The sequence below is a fragment of the Chiloscyllium plagiosum genome, unplaced genomic scaffold (genome assembly GCF_037043375.1).
Source record: "Chiloscyllium plagiosum isolate Xiang-an unplaced genomic scaffold, Cpla_swu_hap1 HiC_scaffold_2, whole genome shotgun sequence".
In the NCBI taxonomy this organism is placed as follows: Eukaryota; Metazoa; Chordata; class Chondrichthyes; order Orectolobiformes; family Hemiscylliidae; genus Chiloscyllium; species Chiloscyllium plagiosum.
This window is the reverse complement of record NW_028270140.1, coordinates 101,356,733-101,376,021: the sequence shown is the minus strand read 5'-3', so window position 1 is coordinate 101,376,021 and position 19,289 is coordinate 101,356,733. Positions and strand designations below refer to the sequence as shown.

At 37.0% G+C, this 19,289-nt stretch overlaps 1 protein-coding gene across 2 annotated transcripts in view; it reads right to left on the bottom strand.

Moving 5' to 3' along the window:
* Positions 1-206: 206 nt before the first annotated feature.
* The window catches only part of ell2 (elongation factor for RNA polymerase II 2), a 112,290-nt gene continuing 93,207 nt past the window's right edge, over positions 207-19,289 (bottom strand). For both annotated transcript variants that reach the window (XM_043709652.2, XM_087999052.1), the window contains 4 exons: positions 18,693-18,759; positions 6,770-6,941; positions 5,563-5,607; positions 207-4,452 (listed from right to left, as the gene is read on the bottom strand). In XM_043709652.2, the coding sequence (XP_043565587.1) occupies positions 4,336-4,452; positions 5,563-5,607; positions 6,770-6,941; positions 18,693-18,759 (401 nt within the window). In that variant the 3' untranslated portion in view covers positions 207-4,335. The remainder of the gene's footprint in view (positions 4,453-5,562; positions 5,608-6,769; positions 6,942-18,692; positions 18,760-19,289) is intronic.

Genomic DNA, 19,289 nt, shown 5'->3' with positions numbered 1-19,289 from the left:
ATCCACAGACATAAAAGGTTATGAAGGCAGACAGGAAAATGGAGTTAGGCCACAAACAGACTAATCATGATCATTTTTCAGTGGTAGAACAAGCTTAACAGGCCAAAAGCCTCCTCCTGATCCTATTTCTTCTACTTCCAATGATTATATTAAAATGCCAGTTACTGTACAAAACTTCAGTCTTATAATAAAACACAAAACATCTCTTATGCAAAGTCAATATTTTAATGTAATTTAAATTAACAGCTTACATTACATGTGGAATGGACACATTGTGGCTCAAATATCTTGTATTTTCATTGGTGAAAACACTCCTGCGGCATTTCCAGTTTCAATGGTCCTAACTAGATGGTAAAGGTTTACTGTGTAACTTGGAAATCAAAAGACATTCACAATAGCCAAAAGACTACTGAGAATATAACATTCCAGTATTGTTTTAATTTCCATTCTTTGTCTTCTGTAATAACTACTATTCCATATCAATTTGAACTGCTGGTTTCAACTGCATCGATCAAGGACATGTGAAGAGGAGAAACAATTAAACTGAATTTAAAGGCTTCAAAGTATTTAGGCAAAAACCTGTCCATTTGGCACACATTAATACCAAGATTAGAGGAAAGATAGATATTAAAAGTGTAACAATAGAAGGATGGAGGGACAATATGATTTTCCTCATCATTCCTTGTAAAACAATTAAATTTCACTTTACTAGTAATCCAATAACATACAAAGCTGCTAGCAAATTAATTAACAGCTCAGAATTTAATACTGTGATACATTTATGCTAAGACTAGTTTGTTGCTCAGTTTCTGGAATAGCAAATTAATATTTTGAAATAGGACAAACTGTCATGAAAAGAAAAGAGTTTTACCTAATTGATTAGGATCTTATACAATTGTTGAAAACATTTACACTTGTTTAAGTTGATTGCAAATTGCCTCAAAACTCATGCAGAATTGGGCAGTTTTGGAACAATAATATCCATTTACCAATTAAATGGATAATTGATTGCATTTTCATATATAAAAATGCAGCAATCAGAACCAAATATATTATATACATAAAAATAAAACTGGATCTCTGATCACAGACATTTTCAATGAATGCAACCCCTTGACTTTAAAACAAATACTTGTAAAGGTAAATATTTGCTTCAAAGCCAAATCTGCATCATTACATTTCGAATGATACTTTGCTAAAATTACATGAAACAGATAGTATTAAAAATACCAACTTTTCATGCAATTTTATTGCTTATTTTGAAGCATGATCAGCTTAAGCATATAAAACTGAAAAAGTAAGTTTTTTTTAAACTATGCTTTCTAGTTCAAAGTACAGCAGAGACTGCACAAAACAATGTAGGCAGCTTTGGTATAAATAGTTTGCATTCAAAACAACTTTTCTTAAATTAATTGCACTGAAGTAGTGGTCAAAAATAGTAAACTGCTGATAGGCTTTTATGCAGTGGGTCTCTATGCTTATTTTCTTTGAAATAGAAATTTAGTAGAGTTACTGAGGAATAAGTGTTCAGAGAACTTCTTGGTTTCAGTTGTGAATGTGACTTTATATTTATAGGATCCAAATTTAGGACCAACATCAGAAATTCCAAGACTATGCTAAAAGCAAAAATAACTTTCTTTAGGCCACCATGCATAAAGATGCATACTTACTGCACTGCTCATGCTCCTTTGCTTTAAAAATATTTTTAATTACACTAAGGAACGTAGATAAGGTTTTGGCTTTATGAGCATTCTTTAGCCTTAGTGGAACTGGTGAAATAAATAAGGTTCAAGTATTAAAAGAATCTGGGTTATGGCAAAAAATCCCTCCAATAATAAACCATTATTTTCTCAAGTAAACTACCACAGATCTAACAAAATATATTCCTACTGTGAGGCCAAATTGGCTCTATTAGAATACTACACAAACAAAACAATAAAGGCATTTCAGTAGTACTCAAGTAGTAAAGTGATAGGCACGGCCACAAATTCAGTTTCTTCTAAAAGGACTCCAGCTGTGATTTGACACTTATTCCTCGTGACTACATTAAAACTACTTGTGAACTCTATTATTATTATTTGGGCAAGGGGCCAAAACTAGACTTTTTTTTACACTCAAGTGTTGTACCAAAGTATGATTCAAAACATTAAAGTTGTCTTGAGTGATGCTAATGAATAGTGCTCAAAATTCAGCTTCAGGTACAATGCTAACTAGACAGTGGAGTAGGTTTTAAGTCAATCTATACCCAGTGATTGTAAAATGGGAAGTCTCAAATCTGTACTTTTACAACGCCAATTTCAGATTGAAATTCCAAAGAATTCCAGAAAGCTTGAAAAGTTACACTAAGTGAATGTTTTGTTTCATCGAAGGATGTTAGTATATAACACAAATGAATAACATCACTTAATTTTAAGATGATGAGGGATACAAAGCAAAATGCTAAAAATGGAATCCAATTTATTTAAAATTACATTGATGTCAAATGCTATCCAATATTATTGACGCACGAGTTTACCAGTGGAACATATCCTTGTCAGGAGAGGTTTTTGTTAAATAAACCTAATGCCAACTTAAAATATCCAAACATTATCAATGCTAATGTAATAATTCTGGAATTATATGAAGACACTCTTAGCGTGATCAGAAAAGAACTTTAGTAAAAGTGGGAATAACTGATAAAGAACCAATATAAATGATTGTGAAGTGTGAATCAAGTTTTAGTCCTTGGTAATCCCAGTGATTAGTACCGTAAATATACTATGAAAATATCACATTGGGACTCATCCTAACTAACACCTAAACTTCAATGTTTGGAATTAGTCCAAGTTAGGAAGAGCAAGTTTCATGGTTTACAGCATTGTTTGATGATACCAGCATTTGGAGTGAAGCTGGTGACATGGAATTTATTGAAGATTCAACCAAACAGTTTGGCAAACTTTCCAACGTTCATTTGTAAACATTATGCTTCCCTTTTCACTTGGCAGCATTTCGTAAAGACAAAAACATTACACAGATTATTAGTCTCAATATCTATCCAAAACCCCGCATCGTCCAACCAAATAACTTAATGTTCCCACATGATAAATTAACTATCTTATTGATAGGCATTATACCAACTGAAATGTAATGCACTGGTAAGTACAGAGACACTTTATAAATTCAAATGATTTCTTTGTGCTGTTTGATGGTCACAGTATAATTAAATACATCTGTTTTCAGTTATATTCCTGGCACATAGGAGAACAAATTTTAAATAAACTAGTACATGCAGGTGACTGCTTCTTTGTATATAATTTGTTTTCAAAAATACTTTAAAGTAGTATACAAATAAGTCTCCTACATGAAGGTTAGTATCTTAATTTCCCCAAAACTATAAGATCTCTTTCAAATTTTGCACAGTAGCAACGCATTCATGTTAATAAAGCTGATAAATCATTTAAAATGGAAAGGCTTTCATTTCCATGGAGGAAGTAGTACGTTTATAGGAAAACACCTGCAATGACTCAGTTTTTTTTTTGTCCTGAGCATCTGGCTACAGACAGCAGCTTCTCTTCCCCCTCAAGATGTATATTAAATTTACACACATTTACAGAGACACTCATTCACACATGCACATACTGGGAGGTCAAAGTTACCTTCCCACTTGTACAAGATAGAAGGAAGCCATTTGTAGCTAATGGTCACTATACTTATGTACATAAGGAACACCTTAAGGCAAGGGGTACAGGAGCAGACTGTTTGCATTTTTAACATATAGTTTGAAATTGCAGCACAGTGTAAAGAATTATAGGCAGTTTGTAGTGCTTGTCATACTTTCCAACATTAAGGATTTCTATGAATTTTTTTGAAAACTATTTGTGCAAATTGCCTTGGGAACATTCAACCACTTAAGGCAAACTGTTTAAATTAGCAGAATGTAGCAAGTACCACATACCTTTGTTTATTTAACTGTTTTACATTGTTTGCTGATAGTGCTATCAATTGTTAATGTATAAATCGAATCAAGAGACTGTAGAAGAGCCCAAGTACTAAGACTAATGAGATGTGTTTGGATAAACAAAAACATCTTGGTATAACAGTTAAAAAGTAAGATGCAAGTTCAAAAGCAAAAAGAGCATCAATTTAGAATAAATTAGTGTGGGGTGAGGGCAGCGCAGCTTAGATGCTTCAGGGAAGTAACAGAACTCAAATCATGAAACTTCTGAAATCTTTCAGAAATCTCTTGCCACCATTCCTAGAGCAAATGTTTTGAAAAATTCAAAATATATTAGCTTTTAATGTTATTACACATCTCCTTCTGATCATAGAACAATATAGCAAATTGTCCAGTGAGTTCTAATGCCATGATTGTAGCTGTTGCTTGTCATAATCTGCTATTAGTCTCTTAATGTGAGCCAGTTTGTTATGCAGGTATTCACATCTTTGTTTCTCTTCATGGTAATTGGGACTATTCTGTAGACACAAAGGAATAAAATGTGAATTTTATATTAAGTAAACAAATGCTTTAAAATCTACTAGAATTCATAATCGATCGTACAGAAAACACTAATTATATAATCATTTCACTGGGCCAGTGTACTAAATGTCAATTTATTACAATATTGGAGGTTGGAAAATAATTTTTAAAGAACTGTATTAAACATGAGAATATTACAATTCAACTCCCTCCTTTTATGGCTGGATTAGTCTTATCCATGGTTAAAATATATCAACAAGTACATTATCAAATAGTTTTATATGTATAAATCTAGTGTGACTTGTAAATGAAATGCACATTGCATCACTGTATTTTCATAATTCTTTCCAAATTTCAAATGAGCCAAATTTCTAAAATACATTTGTTTTTCACTTTTTAATTGTTACTGTTACTAATCAAATGCCTAATGTTTTGAAGATAAAGGGTACTTAGACATTATAGCCTGCAAACACCAAAATTACTGTACCTTGCAACGGTTATAAGTACTTCATGTCTGATTAGTGAGATCTTACAGTTCAGCTGATCTGTTAATTTTCTCTGCTCACAGCAACAAGATCTACAATTCAGGTCATCAAAAAGCATCTGGTGCGTTTATATTTTGGAGCCATTGAATTTGCTTTCAATTTATCACTGCAACCATATTCAAAATAACTGCACAGTTCATTAATTTGCCATTAGTGATTTCTTGCAGGAACACAGTCCCCCACACTTCAGTTGCTCTGCATAAAATCAGCTGAGCCACAATCATACTGGATAAGAGGGGAAAAGCATGTATTTTTGAGTGAGTCAGTGAGTGTACTTAATATTGAACATCTTTGACAACTGAATTCCCAATGAACCATACAAGAGTGTAATTAAACATTGTATGAAAATCCTGGAATGCAATCTTAATTCACAACTTCTTTCAGAAGAGAGTCCATGAGTGAAAGGCTGGTTCCAATACTAACTTATGAAATATTCAAGAAAAATCAAGGACAAAATTAATCAGATTGTAACATTACTTTCTAACTCCAGTACAAAATGGAAGGGTAAATGATGATGATTCCATGTGACAAGACTGCACCATTCTAAAAATGACGACTAACCTTTGTAATTTTCCAATACTCTTGTAAAACTTCCTCATCGATAATCTGCAAATAAGTGAAAATCTGTTAGAACCCAAAATTGTCAGGATTAAATACTGAAGTGTTTTTCTCCAAATTTTAATGCCTCATCATTTCTAGTGAAAAGTCCACAGATAATTAATATTTATTTTCAAAAATACTTTCAAAAAAGAGGAACACAAAAATATTTAAGCAAGGAGAAAATTGAGTGTGACCAGTAATGCTAGTTCATACACAATCCTGGAATTCAGATGAGTGTACTCTTACTGCAGGTTTTACTTTTTCAGATTTATTTAATTGGATTGATACAGGGGAAAAAAAAAGTCTCGTAGGAAGAGAGCAGGTGGCCAAAAACTAAGACGAGCATTGAAAATATGCTTTGACCTTGCCTCATTGAAGTTGCATAATTGATATTGTAGATATCAGAACATTTATCGACTCAAGTGCTGAAAATTGTTACTTTAATGTAAACATACGAAAATCAGAATAGCTAACAATATTTTGATTGGCATCCCTAATGTTTTTAGATGGAAGGGGTTCATTTTCTGTTTTGGCAAAGAAAAGCATTCTGGCTATGACAGCCAATTTCAAATATATTTGTCAGAATTGTTCAGTAAAAGTAAAATGAAAAACATTTGATGACATGCACAAGGCCTAACTTTAGTTTCTCTATGAACTTACGTAAATGCAAAGAAGGTAATTTAAGAAGTCGGCTGCTTGGCTTTTTATTTGGTATTACTAACTTCTGCGGAACGACCAACAGAAAAGGAAAGAACATTTTGAAAATAGCTTAAAAGCTTAGTGTCTTCAGTAGAAGGATTACGATCATGCCAAAGGAGTTTCAGCTAACCTCTCCTATATACATATACTTGCAAACCAATCTATGGTGATTCATGCTGATAAGTATACTAACTTCATTACCATGAAGAGCAAAAGTGAAAATGTGTATATACTTCTCCCTCCCAATTGCTCAAATCAGGTTGCTCGAGTGACATACCAGGTCAAATATAGAATATTGACATTAATAACATAACAGGATTCAGTCAGGCACAGTCACAGCATTAAGATTTGAAAAGAAGCATGGAACATTAGTTTTCTAAATGAAGGGAAACTCAAAACGGAAAGGGTCTGTTGTACAATTTTTATTGTTGACAACAGGTTAAACAGCTGAAAGTGTGTGTGAAAATACCTTGTACTCTTCAGTATTAGGAGAAAGGCGCTTCCGCTCTGCATCCAGTTGCAAAAATCGTTTGGTCACTCTCTCTAACCTGGCATGCAAACTTCGATATTCACCATATTCTGCATTAAAGTCATCTTTGTAGTTTTGCCTCTGCTCATGTGACATAATGGCTGCATATTTGCTGTTGAATAAAAGTGATAATATTAAAATGACATCACAAATGCATCTTTCACTTTTACAGATCCAGTCCAAAGGGTTTGCTTCCCAGTTACGATGGATGATTTGAAGGAGAGAAAAGGTTAAGAATGTACAATCAAGGAGAAGTAAGCCATTCACCACTTAAGATTATGATTAATCAGTATGTGTTTTGACTTCAACATTCCATCTACCTCGGATAAGTCTCAATTTCCTTGAACAAAAATGCAACTTAAAACCATGCAATGGCCCTAGCTCTACCACGTTCCGCAGCAATATTCCGTAGTTACACACCCTCAGCAAAAACATTATGGCCAATTCCCCATAGCATTACATGAGCTTTAATTACTTATTGTAACTACACAGTAACTTTGTGCCTCTTGACAGCTCCCCCCGCCACTAAAAAACACAAAGATCTAACTGCATCTTGGAATCTGTGATTCTACAAGTAGTACTCCACTTAATTCTTCCTGCCAAACTGAAGAAATTCAGTTTCCCACACATTATTGTATGTTCAAAATTTCTACCCCCCTCACACAATATTGATATTTGAACTAATCAACCTGCTCACAGATGTCTTTACACACCTCTGGAGCAAGTGGGACTTGAACCCAAAGGCATTTTACTCATACATGAGGAGTAAGAGAATGATCAGGGAGTAGGTAGGGCCGATCAGGGATAGCAGAGGGAACTTGTGTGTGGGGTCTGAGCAGATAGGGGAAGCCCTGAGTTTTTTTGCTTCGGCTTTCACGAAGAAAAGGGACTTTGTTGTGAATGAGAACTTTGAGGAGCTGGGATACAGGCTTGAACAGATCAAGATTGATGAAGTTGACGTGTTGGAAATTTTGGAAAACATTAAGATTGATAGGTTCCTAGGGCCAGACCAGATTTATCCTAGGCTGCTCTGGGAAGTGAGAAAGGAGGTTACTAAGCCGCTGGCGAAGATCTTTGCCTCCTCACTCACCATGGGAGTCGTACCGGAGGATTGGAAGGAGGCGAATGTTATTCCTCTTTTCAAGAAGTGTAATAGGGAAATCCCTGGCAATTACAGACCAGTCAGTCTTACATCTGTGGTCAAAGTTTTGGAAAGAATTCTGAGCGGTAAGATTTATGACTATTTGGCAACGCATAGCGTGATTAAAGGCAGTCTGCATAGCTTTGTGAGGGGCAGGTCATGTCTCACAAATCTTATTGAGTTCTTTGAGGTGACAGGACAGGTCGGTGAAGGTTGAGCAGTGGATGTGGTGTATATGGACTTGAGCAAGGTATTTGATAAGGTTCCCCATGGTAGGCTCATTCATAAAGTCAGGAAGTATGGGATACAGGGAGATTTGGCTATCTGGATTCAGAATTAGTTGGCTGACAGAAGGCAGAGAGTGGTTTGTCGATGAAAAGTATTCTGCCTGGAGGTCAGTGTTGAGTGGAGTCCCACAGGGCTCTGCTCTTGGTAGTTGTTATAAATGACTTGGATAAGGAGTTTTGAGGGGTGGGTTAGTAAATTTGCAGCTGACACAAAGGTTGGAGGTGCTGTTGAAAGTATTGAGGACTATTGCAGACTGCAGCGCGACATAGACAGGATACAGAGCTGGGCTGAGAAATGGCAGGGTGGAGTTCAAGCTGGATAAATGCAAAGTGATGCATTTTGGAAGGTCGAACGCGAATGCTGAATATAGGATTAAAGACAGCATTCTTGGCAGTGTGGAGGAACAGAGGGATCTTGGTGTGCAAGTACATAGATCCCTCAAAGTTGCCACCCAAGTGGATAGGGTTGTCAAGAAAGCACATGGTGTTTTGGCTTTCATTAACAAGGGGATCGAGTTTAAGAGCTGCAAGGTTTTGCTACAGCTCTACAAGTCCCTGGTGAGACCACACATGGAATAGTGTGTCCAGTTCTGGTCACCCTACTATAGGAAAGATAGAGGCTTTCGAGAGAGTGCAAGAAGGTTTACCAGGATGCTGCCTGGACTGGAGGGCTTGCCTTATGAAGGGAGGTTGAATAAGCTTGGACTTTTCTCTGGAGAGGAGGAGGAAAAGAGGAGACCTGATCGAGGTGTACAAAATAATGAGAGGAATAGATAGAATCAATAGCTAGAGACTTATCCCCAGGCAGGATTGACTGGTACAAGGGGTCATATTTTTAAGATATCACGAGAAAGGTATGGAGGGGATGTCAGAGGAAGGTTCTTTACGCAGAGAGTTGTGAATGCATGGAATGTGCTGCCAGTGGTGGTGGTGGTGGAAGCAGAGTCATTCGGGACATTTAAGTGACTGCTGGACATGCACATGGATAGCAGCGGGTTGAGGGGTGCGTAGGTTAAGTTATTTTATTTTACATTAGGATTAACCCTCGGCACAACATCGTGGGCCAAAGGGCCTGTTCTGTGCTGTACTTTTCTATGTTCTAAACTCAGCAGGTCTGGAAGCATCTGTGACAAGAAAGCAGAGTTAATATTTCAACTCCAGTGACTCTTCATCGGGTAAATTGTTATATTTAATTCACATGTGGGACCTGGGTGCTCCTGGCTGGCCAGCATTTATTGCCCATCTCTTCAGGTGGTGGTGGTGGGCCTCTTTTTGAAATCCTGCAGTTCGTGTGCAGTCGGTAGACACATAATGCCATTAGTGAGGGAATTCCAGGATTTTGATCCAACTGTGACCCATGTGTTTCCAAGATAAACAAGAAGTCTCATGTCAAGAGGTAGATGATTGGTTGATATATTTTGAGGATGATTTCTCTAAACCAGGGCAGTGGTTTAAATCAGAAGTGAGACTTTAAGTAGTACTCTATTAAAAATACAGCTTAAATATATAGCCTAATTAATAAGATCTCAACAAAAACAAATTGCTGGAAAAGCTCAGCAGGTCTGGCAGCATCTGAAATTTTATTAAAAACTGAGAACTGAGGATGAGAAATCTCTAATCCGAATAAGTATAAAAGTACATAAATTAGTATTAAGAGAATTCGCTTGGAGGTATTTAGAGGAATTAGAACATAGAACTGAACAGCACAGGAATGGACCATTTGGCCCATGACATAATGCCAAACATGACGCCAAATGAAACTAATCTCGTCTGTCGGCCCCTGGGTCCTCATCCCTCCATTCCTTCCATGTTCATGTGCTTATCTAAAAGTCCCTTAAATTGCCCTTATCGTATCTGCCTCCTCCACCACCACCACCAGCCCTGGTGGTGTGTTCCAGATTCCGACCATTCAAAAAGCTTGCCCCTCACATCTCTATTGAATTTTCTCCCTTTCACTTTAGATGTATGCTGCCTAGTGTTCGACATTTCAAATCTGGGGAAAAGAGTCTGATCATCAACCCTATCGATGCACCTCAATTTTATAAACTTTTATCACGTCTCCACCACTCAAGAAAAAAACCTGAGTTTTTCTAGCCTCTTGTATCCTCTAATCCAGGCAACATCCTGGTAAAGCTCTTCTGCACCCTCTCCAAAGCCTGCACCATCCTTACTATAATCTGACAACCAGAAATGAACAGAATACTCTAAGTATGACCTTGTGGGCAGCACGGTGGCACAGTAGTTAGCACTGCTGCCTCACAGCGCCAGAGACCCGGGTTCAATTCCCGCCTCAGGCAACTGACTGTGGAGTGTGCACATTCTTCCCGTGTCTGCGTGGGTTTCCTCCGGTGCTCCGGTTTCCTCCTACAGTCCAAAAATGTGCAGGTTAGGTGAATTGGCCACGCTAAATTGCCCGTAGTGTTAGGTGAAGGGATAAATGTAGGGGAATGGGTCTGGGTGGGTTGCGTTTCGGCAGGTTGGTGTGGACTTGTTGGGCCGAAGGGCCTGTTCCCACACTGTATCTAATCTAACCAAAGTCTTATAAAGCTGCAACATGACACTTGCACTTAATCCCCAACTAATAAAGGCAAGCATGCCATAGGCTCTCTACCACTTGGCTACTATCAGGGAGTTATGGACTTGAACCTCAAGATCCTTCTGTGCATCAATGCTGTTCAGAGTCTTGCTATTAATTATATACATTGATCTCCCAAATCACAGCACCTCAGACTTACCTGGATTAAACGACATCTGCAGTTTCGCCACCCATGGTTTCTCTGCAACTGGTCAATATCCCACTTTATGCTTTGATAACTTCTATGCTATCTATAACTTCAATCTTTGTATTGTCTGCAAACTTACAAATCCACCCATCCATATTTTCATCCAAGTCATTTATATAAATCACAAACAGCAGAGGTCCCAGTATGGATCCCTGTGAAACATCATTAGTCACGGACCTCCAGCCTGGAAAACACCCTTCCACCACTACCCTGTCTTCTACGGGCAAGTCAATTCTGAATCCATGCAGTCAAGTCACTCTGGATGCAGTGCATCTTAAACTTCTGGATGAACCTACCATGAGGGACTGTCAAAAGCCTTACTGAAATCCATGTAGGCAGCATCCATTGCTCTACCTTCATCTGTCACCTCCTTGAAAAGTTCAATCAAGTTAATAAGACATGATCTGCCCTGCACAAAACCATACTGATTGTCTCTAATTAGGCCATGCCTTTCCAAATATGCATAAATCCTTATCCCTAAGAATTGTTTACAACCAATGAGAGACTCACCAGTCTACACGTTTCCTGGATTATCCTACTTGCCTTCTTGAACAGATGAACAACATTAGTCCTCCAGGACCACTCCAGTAGTTAGCAAGGATATAAAGATCTTGGTCAAGGCACCAGCAATCTCCTCACTTAATAACCTAGGGTAGATACTGTCAGGCCCTGGGGTCTTATCCACCTTAGTGCTCTTGAAGGAGATCGAACATCACTTCTTACTCGATCTCAAAATGCCCTAGTATATTAGCATGCTCCACACAAATCTCACTATTCTCCATATCCTTCTCCTGGATGAAAACCAATGCAAAGTATACATTTAAGATAGTGATATCATGCTCCTCCTCTGATACAAAGCACAAGTTCCCTCCACTATCCTTATGTGGTCCCACCTTCTCCCCAGTTATTCTCTTGTTTTTAAATATATCTATGGACTGCCATGCAATTCTCTTTAAGCGTGCTTGCCAAGATCATTTCATGGAGATGGGGAGGACTGCAGATGCTGGAGATCAGAGTAGAGTGTGTGGTGCTGGAAAAGCACAGCAGGGAAGGATTCTTGATGAAGGGCTTATGCCGAAACATCGATTCTCCTGTTCCTCACATGCTGCCTGATCTTAAACTGGTGTGCTTTTCCAACATAATTTCATGGTCCCTTCTTGCTCTCCTGATTTCCTGCTTTTCTTATATTCCTCACAGGCCCTGTCTGATTTTAGCTTCCTAAACCTTACATATGTTTCTTGTTTTCTTTTGACTAAATTCACAACCTCCCTCATTATCCAAGGGTCCCTCTTACCTCGACACCCTTTTCCTTCCTCCTTACTGGAGCATGCTGATCTTGAACTTTCAGCAGGTCTTTAAACAGTTCCCATATGTCAAATGTAGATTTGCCTGATAACAGTTCCTTCCAATTAACACTTCCCCAGCTCCTGCCTAATATTGACGTAATTTGCCCTCCCCCAATTTAGTACTTCCCACAAGGTCCTGGCTTATTTTTGTTCATAGCTATCTTAAAAAAAATCTTGAGTTGTGGTCACATTTTCCAAAATGCATTCCCACTGAAAGATCAGTCATCTGACCAGGCTCATTAGCCAAGACAAGGTCCAGTACACCCCTTCCCTAGCTGGACTATACAGTGTTTCAAGAAACCCTCTTGAATACACTTAAATTCTGCTCCATCTAAGCCTCTTGCTCTAAGGGACTCCCAGTCAATATTGAGAAGTTAAAGTCATCCAATATGACAATTGCTTTTATTGCACCTTTCCATAAACTGCCAATATATTTGTTCTCCAATCTTTGATGGCTGTTGAGAGGTGGGGCTGGGGGGGTTGGCTATGGTATTATCTTAGAGTGATCACACCCATCTTATTTTTGAGCTTTACTCATTGCCTCAGTGGATGAACCCCCCAGTACGTTTGGAGTGCAGATGTGACGTTCTCCTTGATCAGTAATGCAACTCCTCCATCTCTTACCTTCTTCTCTATCTCATCTAAAACAAGAAATCCTGGAACATTGAGCAGCCATCTGGTCCCTCTCTCAACCAACTCTCTAATGGCTACAACATCATAGTCACATGTACTGATCCAGGCTCTACACTCATCTGCCTTATCTATAATATTCCTTGCATAATTAAAAGGCTGCAAGGAAATTCTTAGTAACTATAGGCTGAACATTTACCAGTGTTGGATAAGGTATTGGAAATCAACAGAAAAATAAAACAGGTGTGTGTAAATTAAGGATAATCAAAACAGATGTAAATGATAGACTGTGCTCAAGGAATCTTATTGAACTTTTTGATAAAGTAACAGAAATTACTGATGCAAGGATTATATAATTACCAATATGGATTTTGAAAAAAAATGGTTGCCTTAGAACTGCATAAAAGCCTTCTAAATCAAATTGATTTAGGATGGAGTAGGATGGCCATTGTCAGTTTTGATATTTTGACTGTGATGCTTTTCATGGTTTAGCTGAACCAATGACAGTGAACAAACAGCAATACAGTTCTAAGTCAAGGTGTTGTTGTTTGAAGATGGTGGTTTTTCAATGGGTCTAAGCCCTTTTACCTCTAGACAAAAAGATTCATGGTTTGAAAAGCCTTTAAGAATTGTTACAGATAGTACACATTCAGCAAGATCATATTTTATTTGTAATTGTTAATTGTAATTAACTGGAACTCACTGTCTATAAAGTGGTGAAAATGAAATTGATCAATGATTTCAGAAGGAAACTAAGTATGTACTTAAGGGAAATAAACTGGTACAGAGAAGGGAATGATGGATTATGAGATTAACTGGATTCCTACAGAGAGGTGGCATACACTCAATGGCCCAAGTTCTTGTATGTGCCATAGAGACCAAATGAGTATCTAAGGATTGAGGTCTTCAGCACTGTACCAACTATTGAGACACTGCAGCAAACTGGCAATAAATCAGTGCCAATCACCTTCACTTACACACCCATCTGACAAGAAACTTTCAGTCCCTTAACTCTGAGCTTAAGGCCAGCCCTCTTCAATGGCAGTTTGACTTGGGATATTTGAAGTAATACCAAATCCTAACCAACCAAACCTGGTTGGTTGAAGTAGGAAATGGAATGATAACTTCCAAAAATGAGCACGTGTCAGGCCAACTTAAATTGATTAAACATATGGAATTCAAATTTAAAAGGAAGATGTCTAATTCAAATATGGAGAGAGTATAAACTGAACTAAAGGCTATACAATGTTTCAAATGCTAGAGATATATTTGAAAGTGATGAATTTAGAGGAATGGTGCTGGATTAAAGGGCTAACTGGCTAGCTCTTTCAGAAGCCAGTAGCAGACACGATGGGTCAAATGGTCTTTTTTATATTGTAAATTCTATGATTCTATAGGTTAAATTGATTAAGACAACAACCTGTAAATAATCTGCCTTCCAGAAAAGAACTGTTTGTATAAGATCTGGAATGATAACTACAATTGATTGTTGAAAAATGAACTAAATCCAACATTTATTGTCATACAATGTCAGCTTTGCAAATTCTAACTTAGAAATACAGCAGGCTCTGTTCAATGCAATAAAATTACTTGTTATTAATTTAAACCAAAATTTAGAGGAGTAAGAATCTTAAAACTAATTGCTGCAGTTTATCAGACAGTCAAAATAGCTGACCCACTTCATGCAATTAACATTTTTAGTAATGGAAAAATTGGTGTTGTCATTGTCAAAATAGATAGTTGGAACAGTGTTAAGCAATGGGGACTGTATGTTATATTTTTCCTTATTAAATTTAATATGACATTGTTGTGTTACATATTTTGTCTGCATCATTCTACAAGTTGAGCTGTCCTTTCTGCTATCAAATTATTTGGTAGTCATTCACTAAATTTGACCACACAGCACAAATTTCTAAATCCAGGTCGTATTTGAAAATTAGACATAGCTGTCATGTGTTTTGGGTCATCTTATATGCTGCCATAACATGCCTTAATTTCAATTGTTCAACCAGTTTCCTGTTCTTGATAATGCTTATTTTAAAATTCTATACCTGAGTTTAAGGCAGGATTGTTCTTGTTTGAATCCAAAATGATTGCTGTCTAGATAGCCTTTAAATTCGGTCCAGATTAAATACCAGAAGCTGAGTCTTGGTTAAACCATTTCCAGAACTATACTTTTGTAGTCAGAGTTTACTCTAACACTCATACCAGCAATTCCCAACCCCAATTATTACTTGCTCTTCATTACACCCATTTATATCATGCAAAAAAAAGTATAATATTATACTGTTAAGAATGAAAACATATTACATTCCTTTCTTGTGTATGTTAACTGTTTCTTAAAGCTTTCTCTTTTCCTCGTAATTCAGTCAGATTAGATGACTGCTTTTATCCACCCAACTAAATATGAAGACTTCTTCATTCTTCAGCATCTGTTTTAAAATTGCAATATCAATTCTCAATCTTCTTATTTATGCAAATATATATTACCTCATTGTGACTTATCAATGTAGCACTCAATAGGTATTGCTGCTGAACCTCTTCTGAAAGTTTCTTCAAAGATTTTGTCTATGAGAAACACCAACTCAACAAACACAAGTTTCAGCCAAAGGTATTTCAACTACTCTTACAGACTTACTATAGGCTGTGACTGTGTCAGTCAGTATTTCTTACAAACGTCACACCTATTTCTATCAAATTATTACTTTATGAATTCTTTGTTCCTGCATCTTTTACTAAAAGAAGTCAGGTTTTAAGAGGATGAATGGGTAAATTTCCCTGATAGATTTAACACAACTTAAGGAAAGTAGACATTGCATATTAGTGAAATGGGTATAGGATATGGATTTTTAGTCTTTGAAAATTAACACAAGAAAATGTTGGGTTAAAAGTTAGGGTTTAGATGTGGCATCATGGAAAGCTAAAAAGTGCAAGAGTGGTGAAAACAGACTAAGAGTTAAAAGGTAGGTCTTCCAGAATCATTGCAAGTGGTTAGTATTACATCACTTCTGGGAGACCTATGTCTAATGTGTCGAATAACATATATAGGCCTCAAGAGATGTGTGTCAAATTTATAGCTGACACTAAAATTCAAAATAGTAATACTGATAAAGTAGGGAATAGCTTTAAAAAAGCAGATGGAATTCAATGTCACTAAACGAGCATGATGCATTTAGTTAAACATCAACAGCAATATGTCAAACTTTGTTTCAAAGAAAGAATATTAGTTCCAAAATATTAAAAAGAACCACCTTTGCTAGATAAAACATTAGTGGTATGTGAATGTTTTATCCCACCAATTGTGGGATTTAAAAGCCTGAAGAGGTATACACATGTTTATCAAAAGTTCAGTTACAAAACTGTGTAAATTAGTACGGTACACATTGTAAAAAGGATATTGAGACTTCAGTTAGGATGCATTGCAGATTTACTGGAATGTTGTTCAAAACAAAATGGTCTCTCTTTTTCTTAGAGCATATTATGGGGCAAAATGTTTATAGGCATTCTTGATCTCAAATCCCTCCATCAGAACCAGTTAGGTGCTGTTACAGAGCAAATCGCGGTGATTGAACGGATGAGTGATCAAAAACCCAACTTGGATTGCAACATTTTGAATCAGCTCCAGATAGTTGAAGAATGAAATGTGGCCCTCAGAAGGCACTCATGACCGGGCCAAGAAACTTGGCCCGATGTATCGCCAATATTTAGTTTGGGCATTTTTGCACATTGGATACTGAATAAGTCAGAATCAGTACAGATCCTAAAACTTGGTGGCATATCCTATACCCATTTCACTAATATGCAATGTCTACTTTCCTTAAGTTGTGTTAAATCTATCAGGGAAATTTACCCATTCATCCTCTTAAAACTAGCCTAAAAGAATTATATTTTTGTATGATTTCATGGAGGGGTACCACATATATAAGAATGTGGAGGAGCCAAGGAAAGATCATTGGACATTTCTAAGCTAATGGTGAGGAAAAGCTTACTATTCAAAAGAACAGAAAATTTCTATTGTGTTTTTTTCAGTTGTTAACCTTCAGGTTAATTGGTCATTAATTTCACCTGTTCGTGGGATCAGTTTGCAAAAAGGGTGGCATGTTGGTGGAAGAGGGAGAGAGACAATACAGGCTCAATGATACAGGTTTTAAGAGAGTTTAGGAGCAGAGGGACCTCAGGATTCATGTGCATGAATCTCTGAAGGTGTCCAGGCAAGTTGAAACAGTCATTACAAAGGCTTATTAGGATCTTTGGGTTTATACATAGAGACAGAGTATAAACACAAGGAAGCAATGCCATAAATCATTGCTAAGAACATATTTGAAGTATTGTATTCAGTTCTGGGCATTTTAAGGAAGGATGTTAAAACACTGGGGAGAGTTCAAAAGAGACTTACTAAAATGATACCAGGAATGAGGGATATTAGATTTGAGAAATTGGACTTAATCTTCTCTGCTCCAGAAAGAATAAGAGGTGACCTTATTTAGAGGTGCTCTTATTAAGAGGTGCTTAGAGTTATGAACAATTTTGACAGGATAGACAAGGATATTGTTTCCACTAGTTGGTATGAAAGTAACTAAGGGTCAGATTTTCAAGTCTATCAGCAAGGGTATTAGGAGTAACAGAGCAGAAAGTTCTTTACTCAGTCATTAGGATTTGGAATGCATTGCCTGCAAAAATAGCGGAGGCAGATTCCATAGAAGGATATGTATTTGAAAGTGATGAAATGGAGAGAGAGCTGAACAATGGGACTGGCTGAGTAGCTCTTCTGGGAGCTAATACAGACATGGGTCGAGTGGCCTCCTTCTGCGCTTTAAATTTCTATGATTCTACAATTGCCCTGCATTACAACAATTGTTTACTTCAGAAGTACTGGACTGGCTGTCAAATGTTTTGATGTCCCAAGATTGTAAAATGTCTTCTTTCTTTACAAATATGCAAACTCAGCACAAGCAGCTGGTTTCCAAAGTTTCATTTTATCATTTCAATTTGATCAAATTATTTGGCATTTTCATTCAAATTTCATCTGTGAATTATCAACCATCACTTCGGTAAAAGCTGCTCACATTTGACAAATCTGCATAGAACCAAATATTCTCTCTCTCTCTCTCTCTCTCTCTAAAGGTGTCACATATTTAACATTTTATTTCTGGCATGGATTTTAAGGGCTGAACGACCTTTTTCTGTGCCATAATGACTGACACCAGTGCTCACTATTTCAAATGAGGTGTTTAATGATGTCCACAAACTAAAATGAAGAACCTACAGCAGAAGTCATATCTATAAGCCAGTCAGGACACAAGTACATTTTTCCAAACAATCACCTTGATAGGAGTGTCTTTATTTTCATTGTTAGGTCAATTGAATCAAATGTATTTACATTAACCCAACTTTCTCATAGTAATTCACCAAACCTTCTGAAAATCCAAGTAAAACCACATATATATTGGTGAGTCCTTCCACAGTTACAAGGGTTTGGAAAACTACACAAGTGTCATAAAATTAAACTTCAGTACTAACTACGGTGTTTGAAAGATCATTAAAAATACTTTTAATTAAGAAATCTGAACTTGAACAAATCAAATCAAATGACTACCAGGTTAATTGGTTTTTTATAAAAAAAAGAGAGAAGTGTGCATAAGATAAATGCATAAAACAATGAGCATGTTTACTTACATCAAGTAATCAGGTTTTTTGGTTGGTAATGTAGGACTGCTGGAACCAGTGCACTTCCTATTCGTTTCTGCAAAAGAATAGAGGTTTCTGTATTTCTGTTTTGCCATACAGTAGAGGACAGCAGAAGGTTCAGAAATAACAAGAAACTTTTGACCTTTGCCACACTGCAGCTTAAAACATGTGGGAATATTTTATTGCTTTTGTTTCTGTATCACATCTATCATTGCAAGTGGTGCACTAGCTTTAAACTCTACAGATTGCAAACAGCAACCGCCATATGGTCAGCTCAGTCACTACCAATAACAGGCCCAGAGTCTGTAACGGCGATAAGTGAATTACCCATACAATAGAGGTCAAAGCACTAGGATCTCCACCCAGGGTCAGTCTCCTACAGTTTTAAAATCAGTCAGACAAGGGACCATTCAGAAATTAATTTATTGAAAGCAACAGATGTGGCTATAATGTTAAAGAATGCAATTTTAGGGCCTTTCTCACCCTACGTGTAGTGAGAATCATGAATGAGAACACAGCATTGTTATTAAATTAGATTAGGGCATTTGGGACGTATTTTAACATTGTATTCTGCTTCTTTAGCCG